Below are 27,567 nucleotides of genomic sequence, written 5' to 3' on the forward strand. Positions count from 1 at the left end.
CGCTCTATCAGTTGAGCCACATCCATTTCCCACCATTTTTGGTTTTTATTTGTTTGTTTTTTGTTGTTGTTGATTATTTGTTACCATTTTGTCTTTATTCTAGGGCCCCTGAAGGAGTCCCAGTGTCCATGATACATATGTTGGAAGGGGATTGGGTGACTTTTTATGGGAGAATTAAGACATTTGGGGGGGCGTTATATGATTTTATGAAGGTTGCAAAGTCCCAGAGGGTTTAAATGGGCCATAGGTTTTCTCCCTGTCTGTGGGAAAGGGCTATATTATCCATGATGAAATGAAACTGCCATATAGCCACTGGGGTTTATTGTCCCCATTAGTGAGCCTGCACTCATCAAGTAGCAGTCCACCAGGGCAGGAGGCACTCTCCATGTAGGACACATGGGCTCATGGGTTGCCTTGCATGAGGCCACATGCACTGTTCACACTGCTTATGGGAAGCTTCCCTATTTATATGGATGTCTACACTGTGCATGTGGGGTTTACTCAAGTTATGGGAATTGACCCTCTTGATGGAGGGGTTCACACAGTGTTGAAGAAGTGCCACTGCCTCTGTGGTAGACCACACTAATGAGGGACTATGTCGTTGGCATGGGGCCCACACTGCGTATGTGCTGTCTCACCATCTAGATGGGGCTCACGCCGTTTACAGGAGTCTCACTGTCTACACTGTTTAGGAGGGTTGTCCTCTCTTGATGGATCTCACAGCTTTTACAAGGGGCTTATCGTTTACCTTGGGCTCGCACTGTTTTGAGGGTTGCGCTAACTATTTGAGGCTGTCACCATTTATGAGCGTCTCACTATCTCTTTGGGGCTAATGCCATTTATGATCAGGTCACTGTCGATAAGGGGCTCACACCATTTATGAGGGTCACCTTGTCTATATAGGGTTTGCGAGAGTCCCACTGCCTCTCTTGGGGTTCAGACATTTTTTTGAGTGTTGCACCATTTGGGGTTTGTACTCTCCATCCAAGAGTCATGTTTATATCATTTATGGACCTTATACTGTCTGTATGGGGCTTACACCATTGGCAGGCTTACACCAGCTATATATGGAGTCAGTTCACTTCAGCAAATACTTACTGTCCGCTTATTGTATAACAGACACTGTTGTAGGCACTGGTGGGGAGGCAGTGAACAAACTAAACCACAGTCCCTGTTTCTGTGGTGCCGACATTCTGAAGGACAATCACACCCTTTTTGGGGATTTCCTCTGCCTGTGGGGTCCACACTGGTGTTCATACTCCTTCTGGCGTTGCACTGGATTATCTGTTCATGAGGGTTCCTCCGTGTGTATGGACTGCATTTGTTGGCGTTTCCCTGAGCACATGGAGTTCACTGTCTAAAGGTGGGCATAGCCATTCATTATAGATTGAGCCCCTACTCTGTGCCACGCTCTGCTCAAGGCCCTGGGGGACACTGCAGGCAACAAAACAGGCAAAAATCCCTGCCCTCTTGGAACTAACATTATACAGGAGGGATCCGGACAGTAAGCAAATAAATTATTGAAATATATGTCAAATGAGGATAAGTGCTATGGCAAAAAATAACAGTGAAGGGACATAGGAATCTGGGAAGCAGGTTGCGATTTTGAATAGGGTGGTCAGTCAGGGCCTAATCGAGAAGGTGATTTTGAGTAAAATCAAAAGAGAATGAGAGATTGACTTGTGCTGACATCTGGGGGGAAAGTCTTCCAGACAGATTGAATTGCAGGGGCAAAATCCCCAAGACAAGGGTAGGCCTGGTGTGTTCACACAATAGCCAAGATGCTGGCAGGTAGGTGGAGTGGAAATGAAGGTTAGAGGTGGGAGGTGAGGTCAGTGAGGAAGGGCCTGGTAGGCCACTGCAAGGGCTGGCTTTTTCTTCTAGGGAACAGAGGTGCCACTGGAGAGTTTTGGCCAGCAAAGGGACATGATCTGATCTGCTAGAGTCCCTCTGGCTATCAGGGGGAGCACAAACTGTGGGGGCTGGTGGCAGAAGGGAGACCAGTGAGGAGACCCCAGACCACCACGGTGTAGCTGATTCTGAGATAGCCAGGAGAGAGCTGATGGGACTTCCCTTCAGATTGGATGTCAGATAGGAAAAAGGAGTCAAGGAGTTTGTCCTTGAACATTTAAAGTTGCTGTTTCCTGCATTTCCTGAGACAGGGGAAGAATGGGGAGGAGGCAGTTTGGGGGAGCTCAGGAAGATCACTTTTTTTTTTTTATGGTACTGGGGCCAGGGAATGAGCCTGGGATCTCGCACTTGGAAGTTGGCCCTCAACCACTGAGCCACATTGGCTTCCCTGAGTTGGTTTTTATTTTATTTTTAAATAATGTTTATTATTTTTTGAGGTACCGGGGCCAGGGTTTGAACCCGGGACCTTGTATGTGGGAAGCCAGTGCGCAACCGCTGAGCCACATCGGCTCCCACCTGAGTTGGTTTTTTCATGTGTTCGCTTGTTGTTTGTTTTTGTTTTTAGGAGGCCCTGGGGACCCAGCCTGGGATCTCCCATGTGGCAAGCAGGTCCTCAACCACTTGAGGACCACTTCTGACTTGCCAAGCTCAACACAGCCAAATGGAGACACTGGTCAGGCGATGGGAGGTGCAGGACTGGAGTTCAGGGGAGAGTCCTGGGCTAGGGACCTAAATTTGGGAGTAGCCTATATTGAGACGGTTCATAAAACCCTGAGGCTGGTGGAGGTCGTCAAGGAAACATGTGCCCTGTGCGATGGAGGAGAGTAGAGGGTGCAGGACATTCTCTGTTCATAGCACACTGTTCATGGTGACTATACTCTCTGTTTGGGGGGGGGGGGGCGGCCTTTGTCTTTCTAGAGGAAGTACAATGTTTGTAGAACATTAGTGGATCCTTCTTACTCATAGGGTTTATGGGTGGTTCTGACTGTGATTTATACAGATCACAAAATCTCCTTGCTGGGAGGTAACAAGTCTGGGAAATGTTGTGGCTTCTGTGGGAACAGGCCCATATGCACACCTTAGCCTGACCACAGTAAGATCAGTGTTATCTAAGTCAGGGCAGTACACTGGAATGAGAACTATGAGGTCCATGGCGGTGGGGACTGTCCTCATTGTCTGGACAGTTTTTTCCATGGCCCGTGACACTGTTCATCGGAGGCGGGTCCTGGTTCCAAGAGTGGCTCCACCTTGCCCTGGGCGCCAGGGACATTTGTGGAGATTTGCACAATGCACTGGGGGGTATCCCCTTGTTCCTTGGAGTTGACATGGCCGTGGGTGGGTGACATGGTCTTAGAGGAATGGCTGGTGATGATGAATAGTTTCTATCAAAATTCCACAATCTCTGGGCGTTTCACAGAGGACTGGTGGGGGTTCGCCCTGTCCGGGGGTGGGCCTTGGTGTTCTTGAAGCAAGTGCAGTTTCCAAGAGGGTCCACATTTCTATGATGGAGATACACTGGCCCCTGAGGAAATACAGTATCCGTGGTGGACAAATTTGCACAAACAACAGGAGGTCACGCTGCCCAGGGGACATCGTCACCAGGGAGTCACATTCCTACTGAATGGCTCACACGCATCCATGAGGCCTGTCCACCATCCCTGGTTACATTTCATAGAAACAGTGGGATTGAGCTGTCCAATCGGGTCGGGATGGGATTATGCCATTAATAGGCCATTTCATGTTGTCATTGTTATGTGGTCATTGTCTACAGTTGGTGGGAGTCTGTAGGGTGAGGGGTGAGGAGTCCATTGGGTATAGAGTTTGTTCTGCTATTAACTGTAACCAGTGTTTATTGCTTTTCTTATTCCACATCATGGATTTCTCACAATAACCCTGTCATATAGGTTCAATGAATATCCCCATATTACAGATGAGGAAGCCGAGGCATGTCACAGGCAGGAAGAAAAGGTAGGGTTGAAACCCAGGTCTCTCTGGTTTGCTCTGATTTGATGTTGCCAGTCAGGGGTGGTTGCTGGGGTAATTACAGATCTATTATCCATGAAACTTCACATGAACTTTTCATCCCAGGGGCGGGGGTATGGGCAGGTAGTAAAGGAGGTCATGAAGTAGAGTGGTGAAGGGAGGGAGATAGGAATCAGATAGATCTGGTTTGGAATCCTGGCTCCAACACTTCCTGGCTGCATGATTCTGGCAGACCGATTTCTGCTCCAATCACGTCGCTTTCTTAATCTGTAAATGGGGATAACAATAGTAATTCTCTCATTGGGATTTTGTGAGGATTACATGAGAAGATGCCCTGGACAATGCTTGGCCCAGCGCCTGGCACACCATGAGTGCTCGGAATTCGGGAGCTGTAATATTAACAATGATGATGATGATTACTGGACCGCACTGCTCCCAGAGGGTTACAACACCCGTGGGGGAGCAGCACTGACCGTAGGCAAGGTTACATAATTCCCCAGGGGGGTGACGCTTCCCTGAGGGCCTGGCACTCCCCAAGGAGGAGGCCTGAGACTTTTCTGAAGCATTGGTGAGGGATTGATCTAAAGCTAACCAGGAACCCAGCAATGGAGGCTGGGCTTGGAAGTCCTGGGAATCCAGAGCCTGGCCCCTGCAAGGCCTGCCCTCCCAGCCCATCATCTGGGGTTCAGGCTCTCTGAGGATCCCCCCTACCTCCCTCCATTGGTACCTCAGTCTTTTTTGAGACTGTCTCCAGGGCATCCTGTGAATGATGCTTCTCTTTGCCCTCTACCCTGCTGCCTGCCACTGCGGGCTCCCTGCCTCCAGCCGATCTGGGCTCTGATTTCCAGTTCCCCAGAGCCTCAGGCTCCATCTATCCTACCGGCCACAGCCAGAGAGCAGAGGCTTAACACTTCCCTCTGCTCTCTGGCTCTGGCCTTCATCTTTAAGCCCTGCCTTTCTCTCTTCTGGCGATCCCCCAGCGCCCCTTGGGAGAACATTTGTTCAGACTTTGGTCGCCCCCTCGCATCCTGGCCTTACCTCCGGAACCCCCTGCCCCAGTAGTGGAGGTGTGGATACCTCCGGGCCCAGCCATCTCCCCAGAACAGCTGCAGCCTGTGCATGGGGGGCGGAGGGGGGTGGCTGCCGAATGCATTCTCTCCGGTCACTTCCTTCCCGGCTGGGACGCAGCGTATCAGGAAAGCCAAGACCCCATACCCAGAGAAGAGGAGGACACAGCCGCCTCCCCATTTCCGATGCTGGGAAATGCTTCCCACCCACTCCACCCCGCCCCTGGACAGCTGTGCCCATTCAGGCTCAGGGTTGGGGGGTAGGGTAAGGCCAGGCTGGGAAATGCAGACGCCTGGATCATCCTTCAAGGTCCTGACCCTACCCCCCTGCAGAGAAGGTTCTGCCTCTTCCCAGAAGGTCATTGCCCCCTCCCCACAAAAGTTTCTGACGCCCCTCAAGAGGGCCCCACCACACCTCTTCCAGGCCCCCAAAGAAACTCTGGATTCTGCAGTGGGCAGGAGAGGAGGAGGGGCAGCAGGTCGCGAATTCCAAGGATTTAAGTTATCTCTAGCCTTAGAGCCTCCGAGAAGGGTCATGACCCCTGGGACCCCATCCCAACCCCGCCCCCACCTTCCTCCCTTCCCCGCCGCGCGGCCCCTTTAAGCTCCAAGCCGGTCGGTCCTCAGTGGCTGCGCGCCGGCAAGTGTGTGTGTGAGTGCGCGGGGAGGGGGCGGGCGCAGTGTCGCCATGGCGACGCGGCGGTGACGTCGCCGGCCGGGGGGCGTGGGCGTCCCGGCCCCGGAGTGCGATATTAACCCGGGAGGCGGCGGCGGGGAGGGGAGAGGCTCTGAGAGGCGAGGCCGGGTGAGGCGGCGAGGGCGGCCCGACGGGCGCGGGACGGGACGGGGCAGCGCGGGCGCCGGGAGCCGCGGCCGCGAGTCGGGGCGCCGCGCCCCGGGCCCCCCAGCATGAAGACCCCGGCGGACACAGGTGGGGGCGGGGGCAGCACGTGTGGGGGAGACTTGTTGCCCCGGGAGACTGGCGGAGAAACTTTGGGGGGGCCTGAATGGGTTTGGGGGAGCCGGCGTGATCCCCAGTTCGGGGGAACCCCCAGCACTCGAGACCTGTTGCATCTTGTGGCGCGAGCTGGGGGTGCTGCCTGGGATCCCCAATTCCTGGCTCCGGGAGGAGTGGTGTGGGTGCTGCAGGTCCTGGTCCTTGCTCCCTGCCTGGACCACGCAGGCTGGGCTCCCCTCCACTCCCGGGATCCCGGGAGTGGCGGGGTCCCTCCGCCCCGCCGCTCTGTCACGTTGCACTCTGGGGGCCGGGACGTGTGCGGAGGGGGGGGAGGAACTGTCCACGGCGCTCACTATACCCGGTCCCGCGCTTCGCGGTCCAGTCCGTGACCTTCACGGCGGCGCGTGCCCAGCACCGGGTTGGGGGAAATAAGGGATGGCCTCTAGGAGGAGGGCGTGAGTGGGGAGCCCGGGATTCGGGGTCCGGGCTGCGCCGCCCCTCCCCCGCCCGGCTCCGCCGGCTCCTCGCTCCCCCTCCCGCGCCGAGTCGCAAAGTTCCAAAGCGCAGCCCGAACGTTCGAAAAAGGAACTTTTTGTTTCCGACCTTAGAACGCGCGGCTTTAAGGTGGCTCCGGGGGAGACCTGGGTGCGCGACTCCCGCACCCCCCGGAGCCCGGGGTTGAGGCGTGTGAGGGGGCGCGGAGGCTTCCTCCCTGGCCCCCTCCCCTATCCAGCTCTTTGCTTTCGGCGGGCCGTCTTCTCCCTCCGCCCCCCTCTTCCCCGCCAACTTGCTCCTCCTTAAGGGGCCAAGGCTCCCCTCCCCCCTTGGCCGGCGGGCGGGGGGCAGCGGGATTAGCCCCCCTCCCACTCGGACTTTCCCCCTTCCCCTCCCCCGCCGCCCCCGGGCTCGCGCGGGCCGGACTTTGCGCTGGAACGCTCTGGGGGGAGGGGTCCCAGGCGCCCCCTGCCCGTCTACCCCGTCGGAATCCGGCCCGGGGCGGGGACGGGGGAGGGGGAAAGGGGCCGGGCGCCGCTGTTCAAACTTGTTTCCTTCCCCCGGCGGCGGCCGCGGCGAGGGCTCCTGTGTGCGGGTGTGTGCCCTGACCGGCCCACCCACCCCCTCCCCGCTTGGCGGGTGGGGGCGGCTCTTAAAGGGCTCGGAGCCCGGCTCCGAGCCGGGGAATTGGGGCGGAGGAGGGGGACTGGGGGTGGGGCAGGGGTGCTGAGTGCAGTAGGGTCAGTCACGTGCGTTCCGCACACTCCTCGGCTTCCAGTGGCTCCCGGGCTGCTGGGCCTGGGGGGCCGCCGGAGCCTCCCCTCGTCCGAGGAGGGGGCCGAAGCGCCCAGACAACCCCGCCTCGTCTTCCCTCCCCGCTGCGGGCCTAAGCCTGGTGGGACCGGCTGGGCTGCTCCCCCATCCCTGACTTGGGGCCGAGCCGTGTGTGGGCTCCTTGGCGGGGGGAGGGGGCGGGGGTGCGGAATGGCCTCGCGATCGGTCCGTCTGTCCGCCCGTCTCTTGGCGGTCCTCTGCGCGCCCCTCCATCCGAGCTTCCATCCCGGCCCCACTCTCCTCTGCCGCGGCTGTTTCCCACTTCCTGTTTTCTTCCCGGCTCTGGCGCCATTCAGGGCAGGCTGGAGTGGGGGAGGTGGTGGCCCCCCCAGGAGGCCAGCTCCTCCTTCCTCTACCACCACCCCTCCTTTCCGACCCCCATAGTCCCCTATGAAAAGTTTAGGCAGTCGCGTGCAGTTGGGGGCTGCTCAGGAGTTGCCCCTCCCGAGCTTCCACAGTCTGGGAGAATCCCTACCCCGCCTCCGTGGAACCCAGGTGTGCCTTCTGGGACGCGGCCATCCTGGCCCTTCCTGTCTGGCTTGCCACCCCTGCACCCTGTCTCCCAGTTTCCTGGACTCCTCTCTCAATGTCAGCTGTCCTCCCCCTGCCTCACTGTACCCCGATGCCCCAGAGATCCTGCACCCCTCTGCTTTCATGGTGCAGGGCTCGGTGTTGCCCTGTTTTAAGCACGTGGACCTACATACAACACACACTCAGACATGCTCCCCTCGCCCGTGCCTGGCTCCTGGCTCCAAGGCCTGGGGAACAGAGCCCCATTGAGACACCCTGACGTCACCCCCCCTTCTTTTCTCCCCCCCAAAGCCAGGAACAGGCCCTCATGTATGCTGTGTCCGATGAGGAAAGCCAGCATTGGGGTGGGCCTGAGAGTGGGGAGTGTCCCTGGGAGGAGTGGAAGCCAGGGTCCCGGCCGTGGGGGCCTTGTTCTGGAGGGGGGTTAGCAAGGGGGCCTGGGACAGCTCCCGGAATGCGGCTTGAGGCCTTTCCAGAGCCCCCCACCTCTTTTCCGAGTTCCCTTTGTGTTGCGTGTAGTCTCTCCACTCCCTCTCTTCTGCAAAGTTTATTTTTAGCCTCCTGCTCCCCCGCTCCCAGGACTGTCGCTGCACAGACGTTGCCTGGTTACCGGGACACGGAGGCTGGGGCTGGTGGGCTGGGAAGGGTGGCTTTAATTTGGGGGGGAGGGTGGAAGTCGGCACACCCCCCCACCCCCAGACTGATGTCTCAGGGGCTTCAGCCCCCCTCCTGGGTCTGGGAGCCAGATTGGGGTTTAGGTGGGAGTAGGGTGGAGCTTGGAGCCCTGAGGGGGACCCGGAGCTTTTGGAGGGGGTCGGAGGGTTCATGGGTCTGGAGCTTGGTCACTTGGGTTCCCAAGGGCCTCAGCCCTGAAGGGAGACCCTGGGGATTGGGTTACCTAGCAGGGTGAGGATGCTGGATTCCCAGGGCAGGTACAGGGTGGGGGGGGTCTTTGGAAGGGGTTTGTCAGAGGCTGTCACTTTGAAAGCAGCAAGGGCTGCTGGTGCCGAAACCTGGGTCTGTGCGCCCTGAGGGGCTGCTTGGGAGCTGGGCTTTCTGGATGGGGCAGGGACCAGGTGAGGAATGTGCTCCTGGCCATCCCAGTCTACCCAGGGTTGGGGGTCAGGGGCCTGGGTCCCTCAGGCACACAGTGAGGTGTGGTTTGGAAGGCCGGGCCCCTGGGGGAACAGAAACGACTGATCCCCTTTGGGATTCCAGGCTGGGGTGTCTTTGGGGGAAGCTCAGTGTTGTCCAAAGGCCTGGTTGGTACCTGCCTGAGTGGAGGCCAAGGAAAGGAGGCCTGACTGGGACTTGGGTCCAGTCTTTAGCTGTCCACCTTGGCCTTCTCTTATTGCACCAGGGCCCCTGCCCTGCCTCCCTCCCTCCCTCCCCTTCCCTCCTCCCACCCCTCCATTACCGGCTGCCTAGTGCTGAATTATTGATGGCCCCTCATTACCCTGGGGTTTGGGAAATGACAACAACCGCAGCCCCCCCCTCCCGGGCTGCCCATCCCCTCCAGGGACAAGCCAGCCCACCACCAACCTCTACCCAAGGTTAATGCTGGGGGCGGGTGGGCAGGCAGGTGGGCAGGGAAGAAGCTGAGGGTGAGGAGGCAGAAGAGGGAAGGGGGCGCCGGGCTCCAGCGGTGCCTGCTCGGGCTCAGGGGCTGGACTGGGGGCCCCTCTGGGCAGGTGGGGCCCATGTGCCTGGGTCTGGGGAGGGTAGTGCCGCAGAGAGGGTCCAGGGCTTGGGGGGGGCTCCTCTCTCAGACAGTCTGGGTTTCACTCTCCAGGGAAGACAGAAGCCTCTGTGTGTGCAAGCGCTGACCTCATCGTCAACCAGCCACCCCACCCCTCCTGGTCCTTTTAAGAAAAAAAAAATTTATCCTCCCAGGTCCTGGGGTGGGAGTAGGGGCCCCTGTCAAGGCTTGGGAAGAAACAGTGTGTGTTCCTAGGAGGGGACCAAGGAGCTGGGGTGCGGGGGGGGGGGGGCAACTGAATGGGAGTGCCATGTGTTCTGGGGGGGATGCGCTCTGGCCTGCCTGGCCACGTGTGTCTGTCGGCCGCCCCTTCCTGCCCCTCCCCCACTGGCAGCCCTGCCCGCCGGCCTGGCTTGGTGCCTGGCCCCCTGGCACTGGCCCCGGGACCCGCCGCCGACGGTTTCCTGTTTCTCCCGGTGTCGCCGGAGCAGGCTCCAGCTTGCCCTCCCCCCAGCGCCCGTCTAGCCCCCTCACATGCAGACAGACACACACTGTCTCCCTCTAACCCAGGTCCTGACTTGGCCAAGGGGAGATGGAGCTTCCTCACGTGGAGGGTGGAGTAAGAGGTGGACCGTGGGATGGGACCCAGAGCCCCGGATGTGGCGTTCTGACTTGGGCCACTCCCTCCTCCCGTCCCCAGGCTTCGCCTTCCCCGACTGGGCCTACAAGCCGGAGTCGTCCCCGGGCTCGCGGCAGATCCAGCTGTGGCACTTTATCCTGGAGCTGCTGCGGAAGGAGGAGTACCAGGGCGTCATCGCCTGGCAGGGCGACTACGGGGAATTCGTCATCAAGGACCCCGACGAGGTGGCTCGGCTCTGGGGTGTCCGCAAATGCAAGCCCCAGATGAATTACGACAAGCTGAGCCGGGCCCTGCGGTGAGGAGGGGCCAAGGCCTCTAAGCAAATGTGGACAGTCCCCACCTGTCGGGGAGCCCCTGACTCACAGGAGGAGGCTTGGGGGTTGACTCTGGCTCTGCCAAGTCCTTAGCTGCCTGACCTTGGGCAAGTGCTGGTCCCTCTTGGAGCGCATCTGTAATCCAGTGGTGCCCTGAGGACAGCATGCAGCCTGGAGGGGAGCACTGGTCCCCCCTCTGGGAGCTCAACCTCTCTCACTGGGGTCACCCTTTGTGAGCAGCCCCAAAGTGATGCCAAAGGCATGGATGGAGTCTAGACTTGGGCCCCAGTGACTGACCGTCCAATTGTGTGTTTCTGCCCCCACAGCTATTATTACAACAAACGCATTCTGCACAAGACCAAGGGGAAGAGGTTCACCTACAAGTTCAACTTCAACAAACTGGTGCTGGTTAATTACCCTTTCATCGATGTGGGGTTGGCTGGTGAGTACAGGGGCTGGCAGGTACAGTCTCCAGGGAGGAGAGAGGGGCTGTCTGTCTGTCTGTGCGGGCTTGGCCAGGAGCCTTGACACCAAGCTTCCCCTCTCCTGCCAGGGGGCGCGGTGCCCCAGAGCGCTCCTCCAGTGCCGTCGGGCGGCAGCCACTTCCGCTTCCCTCCCTCCACGCCCTCCGAGGTGCTGTCCCCCACTGAGGACCCCCGCTCACCACCTGCCTGCTCTTCATCCTCGTCCTCCCTCTTCTCGGCGGTGGTGGCCCGCCGCCTGGGCCGAGGCTCGGTCAGTGACTGCAGCGATGGCACCTCGGAGCTGGAGGAGCCACTGGGAGACGACCCCCGGGGCCGAGCGCCTGGCCCTCCGGAGCTGGGTGCTTTCCGCGGGCCCCCGCTGGCCCGCCTGCCCCACGACCCTGGTGTCTTCCGTGTCTACCCCCGGCCCCGAGGTGGCCCTGAGCCCCTGAGCCCCTTCCCTGTGTCTCCCCTGGCTGGGCCTGGCTCCCTGCTGCCCCCTCAGCTCTCCCCAGCTCTGCCCATGACGCCCACCCACCTGGCCTACACACCCTCGCCCACGCTGAGCCCCATGTACCCCAGTGGTGGGGGGGGCCCCAGCGGCTCAGGGGGAGGCTCCCACTTCTCCTTCAGCCCTGAGGACATGAAGCGGTACCTGCAGGCCCACACCCAAAGCGTCTACAACTACCACCTCAGCCCCCGCGCCTTCCTGCACTACCCTGGGCTGGTGGTGCCCCAGCCCCAGCGCCCTGACAAGTGCCCGCTGCCGCCCCTGGCACCCGAGACCCCACCGGTTCCCTCCTCGGCCTCGTCCTCCTCTTCCTCCTCTTCCTCCCCATTCAAGTTTAAGCTGCAGCCGCCCCCGCTCGGACGCCGGCAGCGGGCAGCTGGGGAGAAGCCTCCGGCAGGCGCTGACAAAAGCGGCGTGGGCATTGGCAGTGGCGGTGGCCCAGGCGGGCTGGGTGAGGGGGCGGGGGCGCTGGCCCCACTGCCGCCGCAGCCGCCACCGCAGATCAAGGTGGAGCCGATCTCGGAAGGCGAGTCGGAGGAGGTGGAGGTGACTGACATCAGCGATGAGGATGAGGAAGACGGGGAGGTGTTCAAGACGCCCCGAGCCCCGCCTGCGCCCCCCAAGCCCGAGCCCGGCGAGGTGCCCGGGGCGGCCCAGTGCATGCCCCTCAAGCTGCGCTTTAAGCGGCGCTGGAGTGAAGACTGTCGCCTGGAAGGGGGTGGGGGCGCTGCTGGGGTCTTGGAGGATGAGGGCGAGGACAAGAAGGTGCGTGGGGAGGGGCTCGGGGAGGCTGGGGGTCCCCTCACCCCAAGGCGGGTGAGCTCTGACCTCCAGCACGCCACGGCCCAGCTCTCCCTGGAGCACCGAGATTCCTGAGGGCGGTGGGCAGGGGACCCACGTGCCCCCCACCCATGCTTCTTTGGCTGCCTTAACCCCCTCCCCCCCCAATGGCCTGGAGGTGAGGGCAGCTCTCTAGTCTTCTTCCCTGCCTCCTCCCTCTCCCTTTCCCACATTTTGTATAAAACTTTAATTTTTTTTTTTTAAATGGTCGGTCGGGGTGGGTGGGTGCCCAGGACTGGGGGCTGTCCCCTGTCTCTGTGGGTTTCTAAGCTCCGGGCAAAGTGGGGGAGGGGGAGGGAGGGAGTGGGGAGTTAAGGGGGCTACTGCCATTCTGGGGGATTTTTATTTGAACCGAGGATTTGGCCTCAATATCCAGGAACTTTTTTATTACAATCACTTAGGAAGTAAAGCCTTGTCTCCCTCCCTGGCCTCTGCCTTTTGCACCTCTCCCTCTTGGCCCCCTCCTCAACCATCCCCAGCCCCAACCCTGCCTTCTTTGCCCCTCCAGGGGCCATGAGTGCCTGGGTTTTCTCATACCCCACAAGGTTACAGCGGGGGGGGGAGGGACAATTTTATGATGAACCAAAAATTCTGTGTGGTAGGGGGGTGGGGAGTGGAAGAGGGTGAGGGGGTGCCGCTCATGGGCCACAAATCTCTATAAGTGCCTGCTGTCCCTCTCCCACTCCCCACCTCTGCACCGGTCCAACCCCTTCACCCCTAGCTGCTCCTAGGACTGGCCCATGGGCAGGGGGTTGGGGGGGTGGGAAGGGGGTGCCTGAAACCAAACTGGAAGCCCCCTCTGCCTCCCAGCAAGGGCCCCCTGGGTGGGGTGGGGGGCTGTGGTCAAGCCTTATTCTGTATTGGACATGGAGGGTGGCAGGGAGGGAATGAGGGAGGGGCCTCTGGAGAATGTATTCAAAACAATAAAACTTTGGACCTTTTGATGCGGTGATCTGTACTAGGTGCTAGGTGGGTGATCTGTGCTAGGTGCAGGGCATTGCCTTTGCTTGATTGATTCTAAAGGAGGGGTCTGGACTGTGGGTCTGTGGCCAGAGGGCTAGAGCCTATTTGAGAGGCTCAAATCCAGGCTTGGGAAAGTCTCCTGACCTCAGGGCACACCACTCCCCCATTCTGTGGGGATCTGCTTTTCCTTGCGAGTGCTTTTTAACTCTTTACCACCAGGACCCCACCCAGTTGTGTCGCCCTTGCTCTTCTGATTGCGGGTGAAATGCCCTTCCTCCCTGGTTCTGTGGATCCTACCCACCCTCCTCCTCATACACCAGTTCCCCAGGAGAGCCAGGGATAGTTTTTTGCACTCCCTTGCATCCTGCCCACATCACCCTCCTTAGGGTGTTTCTAAGCTAATCTGGGAGTCCTTTGGAGACAAGGCCTGCTGTGTGCTTTCCAATGTAGAAGGCACTTTTTAGTCATCTTTGAGTGGAACCATGAACACCCCAAGCCAGCAATCTGAGAAGGGACTGGCTCTATCATCATAGTTGCCATTGATTGGATACTTTGTGCCAAGTGCTTAGCTAGGAGCTCCTTCAGCTTCAGGATGTTGGGTTCAGTGAAAAATGACTGTCACTTAAGGCCATGAAGCTGAAGGAAACTGAGCTAGGACTTTAAATGAGGTCTGTTTCCAAAGTCCCAAGTTCTTTCAACACGGAAGCTTTCCTCCCTGAAGCCAAGATGGTTGGATCAAGATGAGGGACAACTCAGAACTTGAGGGGTGAGCTCATGCTAGAAACTTTGGGTATTGGAGTGCTCTGGTGAGGAAGAAAAGAAAGTGAGGAATCCAGGTCAGAAGTGCCCTTAAAGATGAGCCCAACCTCTGCAGTGAAGGTGGATGCAAGGTGGGTGCCTAAGGCCCAGAGCGGGAAAGGAATTTCCCCAAAGCCTCACAGCCATGAGAGAGTAGTTAGGGCTCAGGGCCTGTTGGACTGGCTTCACCATGAAATCCCACCCTGTGCAACCCTGATGGAGAAGGAACATTGGCCGGGTGACTGCTACCCACTTCAACCTCATCTCTTGCCAGCCCAGGGTGGGTGGTCCCAGATGATGGTTGGCAGTGAAGAAAGGATTTGGGGCTGGGATACTGGCAGGAAACCGAGGCTCCCGTGGTGGCCTGTGGGCAACTGCTCCCTCTCCTGGGTGATGTAAGTCACTCCCTGGGGTGGGGGCCACTGGGAACGGCTGCACTGGGTTATTTCTGGAAGTTGGGCTGAGGCATGTCTCCTGGCAACACAGATGCAGCTGAGAAGTTGGTGGTGGTGGGTGATAGAGAAAGGGGGATGGCATCATGGGGATGGGGAAGGGATAGGACCCTTACTACTAGCCTCTGCTCACAACCCCAGTGCTTTCACAGCAATTCTAGCCAAGTCTAACGTGGATTCTTAGCTCCAGAACTGCTCTCCAGGTCAAGACCATAGTCCAACCAGCAGACTTTTTGCCCCAGATTCTGGCTGAGTGGGATGCCACACAGGCTGGCACCTGGCTTTGAAAACTCTAGCAGCAACCCCAATCTTTAATGACCCACTTAAATTCATGTGCAGGCCTGAAATTCTAAGTTCTTGTACGACCACACCCTTGGTTACTTCCATATCTTCTGATATCTCTGCTTCCAAGCCCTTTATAGTTCTCTCACAATGTTTTTTTTTTTAATTTAGATTATTTATTTTTCAAACCCCCCCCCCCCAGTTGTCTGTTCTCTGTGTCTATTTGCTGTGTGTTGTTCTGTTACTGCTTCTATCCTTACAAGTGGCACGGGGAATCTGTGTTTCTTTTTGTTGCGTCCTCATCTTGTTGTGTCAGCTCTCCATGTGTGCAGCACCATTCCTGGGCAGGCTGCACTTTGTTTCGCGCTGGGCGGCTCTCCTTACAGGGAGCACTCCTTGCGCATAGGGCTCCCCTACGCAGGGGACACCCCTGCGTGGCGCAGGGCACTCCTTGCACGCATCAGCACTGCACATGGGCCAGCTCCACATGGGCCAGCTGCACACGGGTCAGGGAGGCCCAGGGTTTGAACCGCGGACTTCCCATTGGTAGGCGGATGCCCTATCCATTGGGCCAAGGCCACTTCCCCTCTCACAATCTTTCACAGGCTCATTCATCCCATTAGAGAGCATCTTTATACCCATACCTCCCTCAGATCTCCCCCAAAACCCAGAAAAGCAACTTCCTGATGCTTCTCAAGCACCCCTAATCCTTCAGGTTCCCAAGGTCTCCGTTGCCAGTAGTTTTTGCACAGCCTTACCCAGACCTTTTACAGACAGCCCACGTGCCCTAAACTTTTCTAGTGGTCCTCAGTAATTGCTCACTGGTGACTAAAGCCCATCCAAGACCCTGTCACCTCTCCAGGCCACACAGAGAAACTTATAACTTGTCCTAACGTCCCTTTATGAATGTTCTCAGTCCTTATAAATATCCTGATACATTCCTTGGGACCGTCACCTTAAGATTCCCACGGACCTCAGGCCCCTCGGTAGCTGTTGCCTACGCGTGGCCCACTACGCATGACCCACGGATTCTAGCCGTTAAGTAACGGCCTCTATTTCGCTCCGCTCTGGGCGCCGGCTTTGTGGGTCTTTTCCAACCCGTGTAGGGTTTGGTTCCTCAGGTCCTGGGACTTGGCTCTGATTTTTACTTTTAGACACAGAGCTGCCGTCAGAGGGCAGCAGGAGCCGATTGGCTGGGGAACTACAAATCCCAGAAAAACCCGCTCCGAGCTGTGGGCGGTACAGCTGCTTGCAGCGACGAAGGAAAGGCGATAGGCCCGCACTTTGCCTTATGGATAATGTAGTCCGATACGGCTTTAGCGCTGCCATCTGTCCAGTCCCAGGGAGCGGTGTCCACTGGGAAATGCCGGCTTTAGAAAGGGTAGGACAGTATGCGCTCAGGTTCATATTAGAGATAAAACCAAAGACTCCATTTCCCACCATTCCACTAGGCCACTAAGCGGGAGGGGCTGAGAGCGCGTTCATTCTAGTTCCAAGTGTTTCTGGGGACGGGGAGAAAGAGGGAAGGAGATACACAAGAACTCTGTCTCCCAGGGTTCTTTGGGACAAATCTCCTACCTGGTGTTGATCGATAAAGGGGGCAACTCGCTAAGCGCTCAAAACCCGAGACTGCTTCCTCCAGTCGGCTTCCTGGCGTTGAGCCTTCCCGGTTCCCATAATTTGGGAAGCAGATGATGCCGTCTATCTTACCCTCGGCTCAGCCTCTTGGTGTGACCTATATTGCATGCGGATCATGTTGTATTCTGAGACACTGTTGGTAATTTTCTTTCCCAAATCTATTGGGGTGGGAATTTTTTTTTTTCTCCCTGCTATGCGGACATCTGGAACTTACAGCTCTTGGACCCCACTTTCCAGCAATTCCAGGATCTCCCTCCGTATCCCCAGGGTACTGCCGTTTTTCCTTTTCTTGCTCACACGCCCCCGGTGATACTCATTGGACTCCATTTCCCTGCAAGCCTAGGTAGTCTCTTCTCACCGGAAGTCAGGATCCGTCTGGACTATTCCCAGCATGCTTCGGGCTCAGGATAAACCCATTCCCTTCGACGACGGGAACGTTGCTTTGAACTCCATTTCCCAGAAGCCACAAAGGCTCGCTGTAAAAAGTTCACTGAAACCTTGCTGTCAACTACACTTCCCGGTAGGACCTGCGGCCTAGCGCACCGAGGGGGCTCGCAATACCTACTCCATTTCCTAGCTTATTTCCGGAACTGGAGGCTGAGGAACCACGTGGGACTCCATTTCCCGACGTGCTTTGGGAAGCGCTTTACACCCGCAATGCGGTGAGGGCGTGGCAACGACTCCATTTCCCAGCTTGCCTCACGGCCGTATTTCTGCGGGAGGACGGGCGCTGACTCAATTTCCTAGAGTGCTCTTGGAGCCGGTAGGCGTACGCACAAGCTAGACTGTGAGGCTGGACTCTTCCCTGTTGTGCATCAGGCTTGCGCAGCTCACTGACAGAGTAGTTGCGACTAATTTTTGAGGCACACCTCGGGGATCGCTGTTGTCGTGGTTGAATGCGTGTGAGGCTTGAACTTCATTTCCCAAAGTGCTTTCAGGTCTGCCGCCGGCACAGTCGTCCGGTCGACGAAATGCCCAGGACTCCATTTCCCGGCGTGCCACACGACTCGCACTGTTGCCCGCGGGCCTAGGGCGGCGACGAAGGCGCGCCCGAGAGACGAACTGCATCTCCCGGCGTGCCCCGCGGCGGGCGCTGGGCTGGAGCCGGAGCCCGAGCGGCGCGGCCTGGAGGAGGCCGGAGCCCAGAGGAGGCGGCAGCAGCGGCGGCGGCGGGGGCAGCCCGAGCCCCGCAGCCTGGGCCTGCGCTCGGCGCCATGAGCGGCGGCGCGCCTTCGGGGGGCGGCCCCGGAGGCCCTGGCCGGGCGCGGACCAGCTCGTTCGCGGAGCCGGGTGGCGGTGGAGGCGGCGGCGGCGGCCCTGGGGGCTCGGCCTCCGGCCCGGGCGGCAGCGGCGGCGGAAAGGCGTCGGTCGGGGCCATGGGTGGGGGCGTGGGGACCTCGAGCTCCGGGGGTGGCCCCAGCGGCAGCGGCGGAACAAGCAGCAGCGGCCCCGGCGCGGGCACCAGCTTCCCGCCGCCCGGAGTGAAGCTGGGCCGTGAGTACTGACGGCGCTCTTGGCGGGTGGAGATCTGGGTTTTCCAGGCCCCTCAGACGTCGTTCGGGTTCTATCTATTCACCCAGAAAGGAACCTGAGGTCGCTGTGCCTTCCCAAACTGGGATCTGAGCTCTCTCCCACCCAGAGGAAAGGGTTGGGGGGAGGGAGGGATCATCGCTTGGAGGTTAGGATCAGAATTACTAACCCTCAAAAAAATAGGGGTCACAGGTCCTTGTTCCTCCAGAACTTAAGTCTTGAGTCTTTGGGCCTCAAAACCCCAGAAATCTAACGTCCCATCCATCCCTTAGAGACCAAGATGCTTGCAAATAGGGATCTAGGAATGTATTGTCCCCTAAAAAAAAAACCACGAAGAGTAAGGTTTCACCACCTTCTTCCACAAAGGGGTTTCTGAATTTGCTGTCCATCAGAAAAAGGGGAGTTGAAGTCAACATCACTTAGAAACAGGAATTTGGAATTACAAAGAATATGGTCAGAGTTTTCCAAACCTGGGGTCCTGGTCATCTTCCCTTTTAAAATACTGCCTCTTAGAAATAAGAGCAGGTGTCACCAGCCCTCCAGAAGAGGGATTGGGAGTCACCGTACTTTTCACTGCAAGTTCACAGTCACTGTTAAAAAATTAAAAAAAACAAGGATTTGTGGATCTCTTCACAAAAATGGAATGGAGGGACGGTCACAATTTCCCGTAGAATATGGCACAGAGATTGTTAACTCTCAGTTATTCTGGGGTATGAGTTAGTGATCCAGAAATAAGTCACAATGTAGGGTCATCTCCCTCCAAAAGAAGGTGTTGCTGGCCCCCAAAATGAATAGGGGTCGTCAGCTCCCCTCAAGTAAAGCAGCCACTGTCCCCAAACAGTGGCCTGGAGGTTGCTGCCTTAAGAGAATGGAATTTGGGAATTTGAGCTTAGGGATTCTTGAGGATCTAAGAATAGAGATTAGGATCACCATTCTCACAATTTGGTGCTTCTTTGTTAAGAGACCATCCATACAGGAGGGGTATGGGACTCTGGACCACCCAGATGAGGTCAAATGGACACCTTTTCTAACATGAAAGTATTTGGGTAAGGGGTAACTGTTTCCAAAAAGTAAGGGGCAGGGCATTACCACTTGTGTCAGGAGAGGTCATTCATTTCTGTCAGCAGGAACCAGTGGAGAAGTTATCAGCTCCACTGGGGAGGACTTAAAGGTCACTATCCGCCAGAATGAGAAATCAAAGATAAGTGCTTTCCCAGAGTAGGAATACCTCAGGGCTCAAGGTTACTGTTCCTTTAAATGGAAGAAGTTAGGTCAAGCTTTTCTCTGAATCAGAGATGGCAGAGTTTGGTAAGCCCAGAGTGAGGGGATTCAATATGGGTTTGTGTGTGTGTGTAAGTGTTTTCCCACATTAAGAGGATCCCGTGATTTATTGCTTAATGGAAACCTGGGGTTAACCAACCCTTGAACATCCAAGGAGTTTAGGTGTCAATAGTCTCACATAGTGGAGGAGGCAGAATTAGGGTTACATGAAGGGGAGAGGAGAAAAGTCATCAGGAGGACTCCAGCATCTTCCTTCCTCAAGGAGAGGGGTGGGACAAAGGTCCTGCAGAGACCCTTTCTCCCCAAAAGCCCAGGAGTGGCTAATTGCCAGAGGGGAAAGGTCAGTCGATTGTGTGTCCCCTTTGTCTCCCAGGTGACAGTGGGAAGGTGACCACAGTGGTAGCCACCCTAGGCCAGGGCCCAGAGCGCTCCCAGGAGGTGGCTTACACAGATATCAAGGTGATTGGCAATGGCTCTTTCGGGGTCGTGTACCAGGCACGGTTAGCTGAAACTGGGGAGCTCGTGGCCATCAAGAAGGTTCTTCAGGACAAGAGGTTCAAGGTAATTGGGGGAAATTGGGGACAAGGATATTTGGGGACTGGGCATGACTGGTGAGAGTCCCAGTGTGAGAGCTGGGTGCTTGGGATTTCAGAGGAGGTCTGAGCACCATGGCCCAGAGGAGAAAGGGAGAGAAAAGGGAAGGAAATGCATAGAAGATGGGAAATGGATCTGGAGAGCCCGGGAGCTGATATTTATTGCTCTGTGTAGTGCTTTATAGGTTAGGTATTGTTTAGTTCACATAAGGGGGGTGGTGTTGAGACTTGGATAAGAGAATTGCCTGAGGTCAGGTAGTAAGTACAGATGTTGGGACTGGAATTTGACCTGTGATTCCCAAGCCCTGTACCCTAATAGCTAGATTACACTTCTTCCTCTGGAAGAGAAGGGAAGTTGGTCTGGCAATTACTGATGGTTATGAAGGCTGCAAAGGTAAAGGAAGAAATCCCCCTGTGCCACACCCAGCCAACCATGTGCCTCAGTCCAGGGCTCTGTCCCTCTGGAAAGTAGGGCTCTTTCCCTCTGGAAAGGGGTATTCTTTTTTCATTCATACAAAGATGCTCAGTGAGCTGGTGGAGGCCCAGGGAATAGAAGAAGATGGAGGAGATGGAAGTCAGGGGTGAGTGGTGTTTGAAGTACTGGCGTTTTGGAGCCTAGGCTAGTCTGCATAGAGAAGTGAGTCGAGGCTGGAGGGGGAACCAGCTTGGGGCCTGGGTCTCGGCAGTGAGAATTCTTGGCAGGAGGAGCGCCAGGGTGTAAGCCAGAACTTGATTCGAGTTGCATCCTAGAAGTGAGAGGGGCTCGGAGAGAGAGGAAAAGTGAAAGCAGAAGGACACAGACCAGGCCTTCTGGGGAGGCCAAGGCCTGGGTCCAAAGGTAAGGATTGCAAGCCTGGAGTCTGGGATCCAAGCAAGGGGTTCAAAGAGCTGGAAGCCTCTGTGGGAATCAGTAGGGAATGGTGGGGACCAAAGTGAACTGGGTGGCCACTGCTTGTCCACTGCTGCAGGGAGGCAGGCTCCAGGTGACCAGATCTTCTCATTTTTTTTAAAGAAGCTGGATTTATGTATGAAGTCTTTGAGTTTTAAATGTCTGCAGTAAAGTGAAAAAATTTTAAAAGTGGGCCTAAGGAAACTTCTGTGGTGTGGGTTTGGCCCAAAGGCCTCCAGCTTGTACATGAGGGGAATTGGCTGGGAGTAAGGAGGTGGGGGGTGCCCCAGAGGGTCGTGGAATAGGGCCATGGGGAGTAGCTGTCTGGATCTACTGGTAGGAATGGGGTGAGGTTGGCAGGGGCTGGAGGCGGGGTGGGGGTGGGGAGCTGTGGTGAGGTGGTGCTGGAGAGAGGGGAGCAGAGAGAGTTGGTGGAATTCTGAGGCTCTCCCTTTGCTCCCAAGAACCGAGAGCTGCAGATTATGCGTAAATTGGACCACTGCAATATCGTGAGGCTGAGATACTTTTTCTACTCCAGTGGGGAGAAGGTGAGACTTGGGTGATTGGGGGCAGTAGCCCCACCTTAACTCCACCTGTTTTCCTGCTTGCCATTCCCATGAGAGCCAGTCTTCCTCCTGCCATTCCCCACAAATCTTCTCCCCTGCCCCCTTCCTCACTCTCTTCTCAGTGTTGCCTCACACCTCTCCTTTGCTATCTGCAGAAAGACGAGCTTTACCTAAATCTGGTGCTGGAATATGTTCCTGAGACTGTGTACCGGGTGGCCCGCCATTTCACCAAGGCCAAGTTGACCATCCCTGTCATCTATGTCAAGGTGGGCAGGCGGGCAAGCTGCTGGGGCCCAGGCCTACAAAACCAGGGGCTCTGGCTCCTTCTGCCCTCTGTGGCTTCCCTTCTCCAAGTTTATGTTGGTCTCTGGAGGCCTTATGTACCCTGTCCTTGCCCCTGCACCCATACTTCCCCAAGAGATGGAGCTCACTTAATACAGGGGAGGGCTAGCGCTATCCAACCTGAGGCCTGGCTGAATCAGGGAGGGGGGCTGACCAGGGAGCTAAGGAGGTTGCAGGGGGAAGGGGGGGACCACGAATGCAGAGGGAGAGACACTGAGGTCAGGGTCCAGAGGACTTATAGGGCAGAGGGGGGTGCGAAGGAGCTAGGGTTGGAGGATGGTCCAGTGCCCACAGAGCCAGAATGTATCTTTAGCCATTGTCTGTGCAGGCTCATTCCCAGGTGCCATGCCCTGGGTGTTAAAAATCCTCAGGACGTGCTCAGATGAGTAAATGAATGAAGCCCAGGGAGGCTCAGGAGAACAGAGGCTGGAGTGGCCTGATTTGGGAAGAATTTGCTGGAGGTTCCCTGGGGCCTGGCTCTTCCTCCCTCTGGCTTTAAGGCTCAGCACCTGGGCGAGCCGATGTGGGCTCTGCCAGGGGTGGTTTTTGTGAGGCCTCGCCTCCAGAGGGGAGTTCTCTGTCCTATGGCTGCCTGTATGCTGGCCCCATGCTGAGCCTGGCTGACACTTGAAGAGTTCTGCTTGCTGAAGGATCCAGGCGTCATCACAGCAACCTTACGCTAGCATAGGGAATTATGGGAACAGGATGTACCCAGTTCAGCCAGATTTGGGGGTGAGAAGGAACAAGGAAGGCTTCTGGGAGGAGACTAGCTGTGTGGTGAGGGAGCAGCATCCCTGGCTGAGGGAAACACAAACAAAGGAGGAGGGGGCCAAAGAAGCAGGCCAGTGTGTGATGGAGAAACTGAGTTTTTCCTGCCAGGCACTGGTCTAGACCCTGGGGGATACAGCAGTGATCAAAAATCCAAAGATGGCTGCTCTCTTGGCACTTAGGTTCTAGACACTGGGACAGAGATGGGTAGGAAAATCCAGCTGGAGAGGGGTCAGGTCGGGGGTGGTTTCGACTATGGTATCGGGGAGGCTGAGCTTTTGGCAAGGGGAAATCTGAGTGCCTCGTTCCCTGGCCTGCTTTCTAACAAGGCCTTCGTGATGCATCTGTCTTACTCATCTGGCTTCTACTGAGATGTGTGATTAAAGCAGTAGTTCTCAAAGCATGGCCCAGAACCAGCATCAACATGTGGGAACTCGTGCGAATGCACACACCAGGCCCCCCACCATGGACCTCCTGAATCAGAGTCTCTTTGTTAGTGAGCCCTCCAAGTGACTCTGGTGCACACTTAGGTTTGAGAACCAAAGGTTTAAAGCAAGGGTGTCCCTGCGGTCTTGGGGCAGCCCTAGGCTTAGGTCAGGGCAAGTGGGCTGGCAGGGCTTCTCAGGCCACGGTGGTGGAGCAGTATCATGCTCTGTGTGGAGAGCTGAGCTGGAGTTCTGCTGTGCCCTGCCTGCCCCAGGTGTACATGTACCAGCTCTTCCGGAGCCTGGCCTACATCCACTCTCAGGGTGTGTGTCATCGTGACATCAAGCCCCAGAATCTGCTGGTGGACCCCGACACTGCTGTCCTCAAGCTCTGCGATTTTGGCAGGTGGGCCTGAACGGGGTCATGCTGGTGGCTGAAGGGACGAGGGGGAACCCCCAGCCCTTACCTCGGGCTTACTTTTCCCTTCTCTTCCACAGTGCAAAGCAGTTGGTTCGGGGGGAACCCAACGTCTCCTACATTTGTTCTCGCTACTACCGGGCCCCCGAACTCATCTTTGGAGCCACTGATTACACTTCATCCATCGGTCAGAGTTGTGGGAGGGTGGGCCTGAGGATGGCGGTCTTGGCAGGTTCTCAGTTCTTTCTGTGTGTTTGATGTATGTGAAGCTCAGTGATAAAAGCTTAATATCTGTTGTTTTATTCAGTCCTCACAAACTTAGGAAGCTGATGCTGCTGTTAGCCCCTTTTACAGACAAGGAATCTAAAGGCTTAGAATGGTGGGGGCACTGCCTGGAGTCACCAGTGGGACCTGGAGGGTGGGATCTAAAACCTGACCTGACTCCAGAGTCTATCCTGGCTTGGGGACCTCCAGTCAGCCTTCTGTTCTGTCCTGGGGAGAGGGCCTGATGACCTGGGGTGGGGGGAGTCAGGAGGCAAGCCTCTGCCCCCAGCTTTCCTCATGACCTGCTCACAGGGCCTCTGTTTCCTTCCCTGTTGGTGGGGATCACAGCACCACCTTCCAGGCTTGAGAGGAAGGCTGGAGTAAGGGAATGAGCATGACAGGGTTTGGAAGAGAACATTCATCAGCAGTGTGCAGAAACTGTATGGTCCTTAGGTGTAACTTGTGCTCTGGAGGTCAAGTTACAGACTAGGGAGGGGTGAGATCTGTGGGTTACAGCTCTTCCCATGGGCAGGAAAGAGGCTTGGAAATGAGAAAGGCAGCCCAGAATTTAAGGCTTTACCTTCCTGTGGCCAAAAGAACACTGTTCTAGGTCGGTTGGCAGTTTTGGGCTTAGCTCAGTCTGGCATTAGTGGCAGAGAAACTTAGACTGGAGAGTGCAGTGAAGGTAGGCAGACTTAGAAGTCCAGTATTCCTAAGCTGTGTAGGTCCTTGGGCAAGTTGCTTCCTCTCTGAGCCTAGCAAATGACACCTCCCAGGACAGTGATGAGGAATAAAAGTGTTTGTGAGGGAAGGGACACGGTGGCACTGCTCACTAGCCCTGACCCTCCTTTCCCCCAATTCACCTTCAGATGTGTGGTCAGCTGGCTGCGTCCTGGCCGAACTCCTCCTGGGCCAGCCCATCTTCCCTGGGGACAGTGGAGTGGACCAGCTAGTGGAGATCATTAAGGTGAGGGCAGGGCCAGGGTGGGCAGGGGGTGCAGGGCTGAGAAATTCACCACATCTCAGACCTGCCCTTCTCCCTACAGGTGCTGGGAACACCAACCCGAGAGCAGATCCGAGAGATGAACCCTAACTACACAGAGTTCAAATTCCCCCAGATTAAAGCCCACCCCTGGACAAAGGTAGGGCAGGGCTAGTGGCTCAGGCAGCCTGGCTGAAGGCCGGGTCCCCCTTGAACAGCTTTCCAGGGAGTGGGTCAGTAACTTTAGTTCGATTTTTAAAATTTATTAGATTTTAAAGCCTGGAATCTTCAACAGTAAAAGTTGAGGATCCACAAGTAAATTCAAGATTCTCATTTTTTGTTTTGTTTTGTTTTGTTTTTAGGAGGTACTGGGGATGATTGAACCCAGGCCTTATACATGGGAAGCTGGTGCACAACCACTGAACTACATCTGCTCCCCAATGAGAATTGTTTTTATTTGTTTTTAGGAGGTACCAGGGACCAAACCTGGGACCTCGTGCATGGGAAGCAGGCGCTCAACCACTTGAGCTACATTCACTCCTAAGATTCCTGTTTTTGTGGTGGGGAAACAGATTCACAGCAGGATCCAAATAGCCATGGGACCTGAGCTGGCTGTTTACTGAATACAAACTCCTCTCTCAGTGATTGTGCCTCAGTTTCCTCTTTTGGAAACTGGGTTTGTGGGAGGCAGGCAGGTAGGCGCGGTGGGTTTTGCAGTGGTGCCAGGCACAGGGGGTGGCATATAGCCCTCCTGACCCATGTCCCCCCTCCCCCTAGGTGTTCAAATCTCGAACGCCGTCTGAGGCCATCGCGCTCTGCTCTAGCCTGCTAGAGTACACCCCCTCCTCAAGGCTTTCCCCACTGGAAGCTTGCGCCCACAGCTTCTTTGATGAACTGCGATGTCCTGGAACCCAGCTCCCCAACAACCGTCCACTTCCCCCCCTCTTCAATTTCAGTCCTGGTGGTGAGGGCACAGCCTGGAATGTGGGGAGCTGGGTGGGCAGCCAAAAATTGACGACAAAGATGGGAGTGGGGAGCTGAGGGAGGAGAGGTGCATGAAGATCTGGGGCTCAGGGGAGATGCCCTGATTCAGGGAGAACTGAACCTGCTTCAATAGCACTTTCCTTGTACTGGGCTCTTTCTCCTATATCATTGAAAGAGTTCTTTGGCTAAAAATATTCATAAACAACTGGCCTCTAATTGGGTCCCCATTTGGCACCCCTTCCAAACCCTAATTGAGACTCCAGGTGCCCTGGCTCCATCCTGACTGGGCATGTCGATTCCTGTCTCTAGAACTCTCCATTCAACCATCTCTCAATGCCATTCTCATCCCTCCACACTTGCGGTCCTCAGCAGGCTCTACCACGCTCACCTCGTCCTCACAAGGTGAGTTGACATCTTCTGCTGATGTGACTGCTGATGTCACTTCAGAAAGTGACATTTCTGAAATGGATGTGTGGGGCTGTGTTCTCACAGTCCCTGAGTTCCCACAGGTATTTTAAGATTGTTTACATTTAATGGTATAGGAATCCTATTTTATAATATGTGGAAGACCAGCTTCCTAGGGCATTGTTGCCTGTGTTCGTTCGTATTTAAGATGCTGATTGGGAAAGCACTGAAATGTATGTGGCTTGCACAAAACAAAATGTTGAATTTGTTGTCCACATTAAAAAATTAGCACTATTTCATGTAAAAATCTAGATTTCCTGTTTCTTTTGAGGAAGAAAGAAAATCAGATTCGGCAACAATGGGCCAGCCTTTCTTCGTGGCAGCAGTCAGGTAGAGCTGAGTTGGAGCTGCCCCCTTTCGTGTGGGGCCTGGCTGTCTGGTGTGATTCAGGCAATTACAATACCAGCCTGGCCCTTTGGCATTTGAATTTGCAAACCCAGACCAAAAGTGACAGTTTGCAACTTCTAGAGTAGCACCTCACCCTAAGTTCTTCCTCTTGGGGGGATCGGACAGGCAAAGCTAACTATCCGCTCTTCCCTTTCTTCAGCTTTAGGTGAGCCGCGGCTGGGCCCAGACCGGCAGCCAACCGATTCCACAGCAGCCCTCACTAACTCTTCCTGAGGGCCCCGGCAACCACCTTCCATCTGGGAGCCCCAAGGAGGGCTGGGAAGGGAGCCATAGCCCACCATGCTCCTGCCCTGGCTGGGCCCCTAGCCCAGGGGACAGAGGTAAATGAGTTCCTGTCCCTACCTCCAGGCCTCCCTCACCAGCTTCACCCTCGTGGTGGGCTTTTTAAGAGGATTTTAACTGGTTGTGGGGAGGGAAGAGAAGGCAGGCAGGACAGGGGGTTGGAGGCTTAAGGCCCTCCCGCCCCCTCGGCTCCCTCTCCCCTCCCCAGCTTCCACCTTCTCCAAACCCCTTTCCCTCCAGTGTCCCTTGTAAATAGAACCAGACCAGTCCCTGCTTCCTTCTCCCGTCCCTGGCCTCCAGGTGTAAATAGATTGTTATAATTTTTTTCTTAAAGAAAACGTCGATTTGCCCCATCCAATCTGGCTCCTCCCCACTCCCAAGCCATGTCTCCCTCTGCCCCTAAGGGCTCCTCTCTCCTCTCCCCACCCTGGAGGGCTGGGGGTTGGGGTGGGAGGAGCGCCCAACATCGTAGTTTCCACAGTAAGGTTTGCCTGTGTACAGACCTCCGTTCAATAAATTATTGGCATGAAAACTTGGCTTCTTCTCTGGCAGTTTGTTTCCACAGAGGTGAGCGGGTTCCTGGGGGGGATTGTCCTAGGGCAGGAAATGTGCTGCATCCAGGCTAGGGGAGTGGGTGTGAGTGAAACCCAGCTGGGCTGTCACCTTTCTCGCACTTAGCTCTCTCCTCTGCAAAACGTGCTTAGTGATAATCTGGGTATGGCTTGCATCAAGAGGCTTGGGGGAGCCTGCCCTGCAGACCTAGCAGGATTGGGCTTCTGCTTCAGGTGGGACGGACTGTTGTTCTCAGATGACTCATAAGGAAACTGGGGATTTGAGAGGTTAAGGCCACAGAGTGTAAGTGACAGAGTTGAGATTTGAACAGAGGGCTTTCCCACAGCCCAGGCAGCCTGCCTCTTCAGGGCCCAGAGGGGACAGCCTGCTTGCACAGTCTCAGGGCAGCCAGGGACAGAAAGACATCTCCAAGCTGTA

General features: G+C 56.3%; 2 protein-coding genes across 3 annotated transcripts; both read left to right on the forward strand.

Moving 5' to 3' along the window:
• The first annotated feature begins 5,701 nt into the window (after nucleotides 1-5,701).
• ERF (ETS2 repressor factor) lies at nucleotides 5,702-13,188 on the forward strand. 2 transcript variants are annotated; one of them, XM_058280326.2, is made up of 4 exons: nucleotides 5,702-5,766; nucleotides 10,179-10,413; nucleotides 10,759-10,874; nucleotides 10,986-13,188. In XM_058280326.2, exons 2-4 carry the CDS (start codon nucleotides 10,382-10,384, stop codon nucleotides 12,281-12,283), a joined length of 1,446 nt encoding a protein of 481 aa, XP_058136309.1. In that variant the 5' UTR covers nucleotides 5,702-5,766; nucleotides 10,179-10,381; the 3' UTR covers nucleotides 12,284-13,188. The 2 variants fall into 2 exon arrangements, with proteins under 2 accessions (XP_058136309.1, XP_058136308.1); XM_058280325.1 differs by having other exon boundaries at nucleotides 5,760-5,892.
• A 4,303-nt stretch (nucleotides 13,189-17,491) lies between these two features.
• GSK3A (glycogen synthase kinase 3 alpha) lies at nucleotides 17,492-26,640 on the forward strand. Its single transcript, XM_058280331.2, has 11 exons — nucleotides 17,492-17,874; nucleotides 19,565-19,752; nucleotides 21,138-21,221; nucleotides 21,395-21,505; nucleotides 23,050-23,180; nucleotides 23,273-23,379; nucleotides 24,326-24,423; nucleotides 24,503-24,598; nucleotides 25,216-25,402; nucleotides 25,732-25,824; nucleotides 26,435-26,640. The coding sequence occupies exons 1-11, from the start codon at nucleotides 17,595-17,597 to the stop codon at nucleotides 26,506-26,508; spliced, it is 1,449 nt and encodes a 482-aa protein (XP_058136314.1). The 5' UTR covers nucleotides 17,492-17,594; the 3' UTR covers nucleotides 26,509-26,640.
• The last annotated feature ends 927 nt before the right edge of the window (nucleotides 26,641-27,567 follow it).

The sequence above is a fragment of the Dasypus novemcinctus genome, chromosome 18 (assembly GCF_030445035.2).
Source record: "Dasypus novemcinctus isolate mDasNov1 chromosome 18, mDasNov1.1.hap2, whole genome shotgun sequence".
Classification (NCBI taxonomy): Eukaryota; Metazoa; Chordata; class Mammalia; order Cingulata; family Dasypodidae; genus Dasypus; species Dasypus novemcinctus.

Bases quoted from the DNA above. Each gene is read 5' to 3' on its own strand.
- ERF (XM_058280325.1), top strand. From the start codon at position 5,871: ATGAAGACCCCGGCGGACACAG. The intron at 5,893-10,178 runs GTGGGGGCGGGG...TCCCGTCCCCAG, and splicing joins GAAGACCCCGGCGGACACAG to GCTTCGCCTTCCCCGACTGG. The intron at 10,414-10,758 runs GTGAGGAGGGGC...CTGCCCCCACAG, and splicing joins AAGCTGAGCCGGGCCCTGCG to CTATTATTACAACAAACGCA.
- GSK3A (XM_058280331.2), top strand. From the start codon at position 17,595: ATGAGCGGCGGCGCGCCTTCGGGGGGCGGCCCCGGAGGCCCTGGCCGG. The intron at 17,875-19,564 runs GTGAGTACTGAC...TTTGTCTCCCAG, and splicing joins GCCCGGAGTGAAGCTGGGCC to GTGACAGTGGGAAGGTGACC. The intron at 24,599-25,215 runs GTAGGGCAGGGC...CCCTCCCCCTAG, and splicing joins AAGCCCACCCCTGGACAAAG to GTGTTCAAATCTCGAACGCC.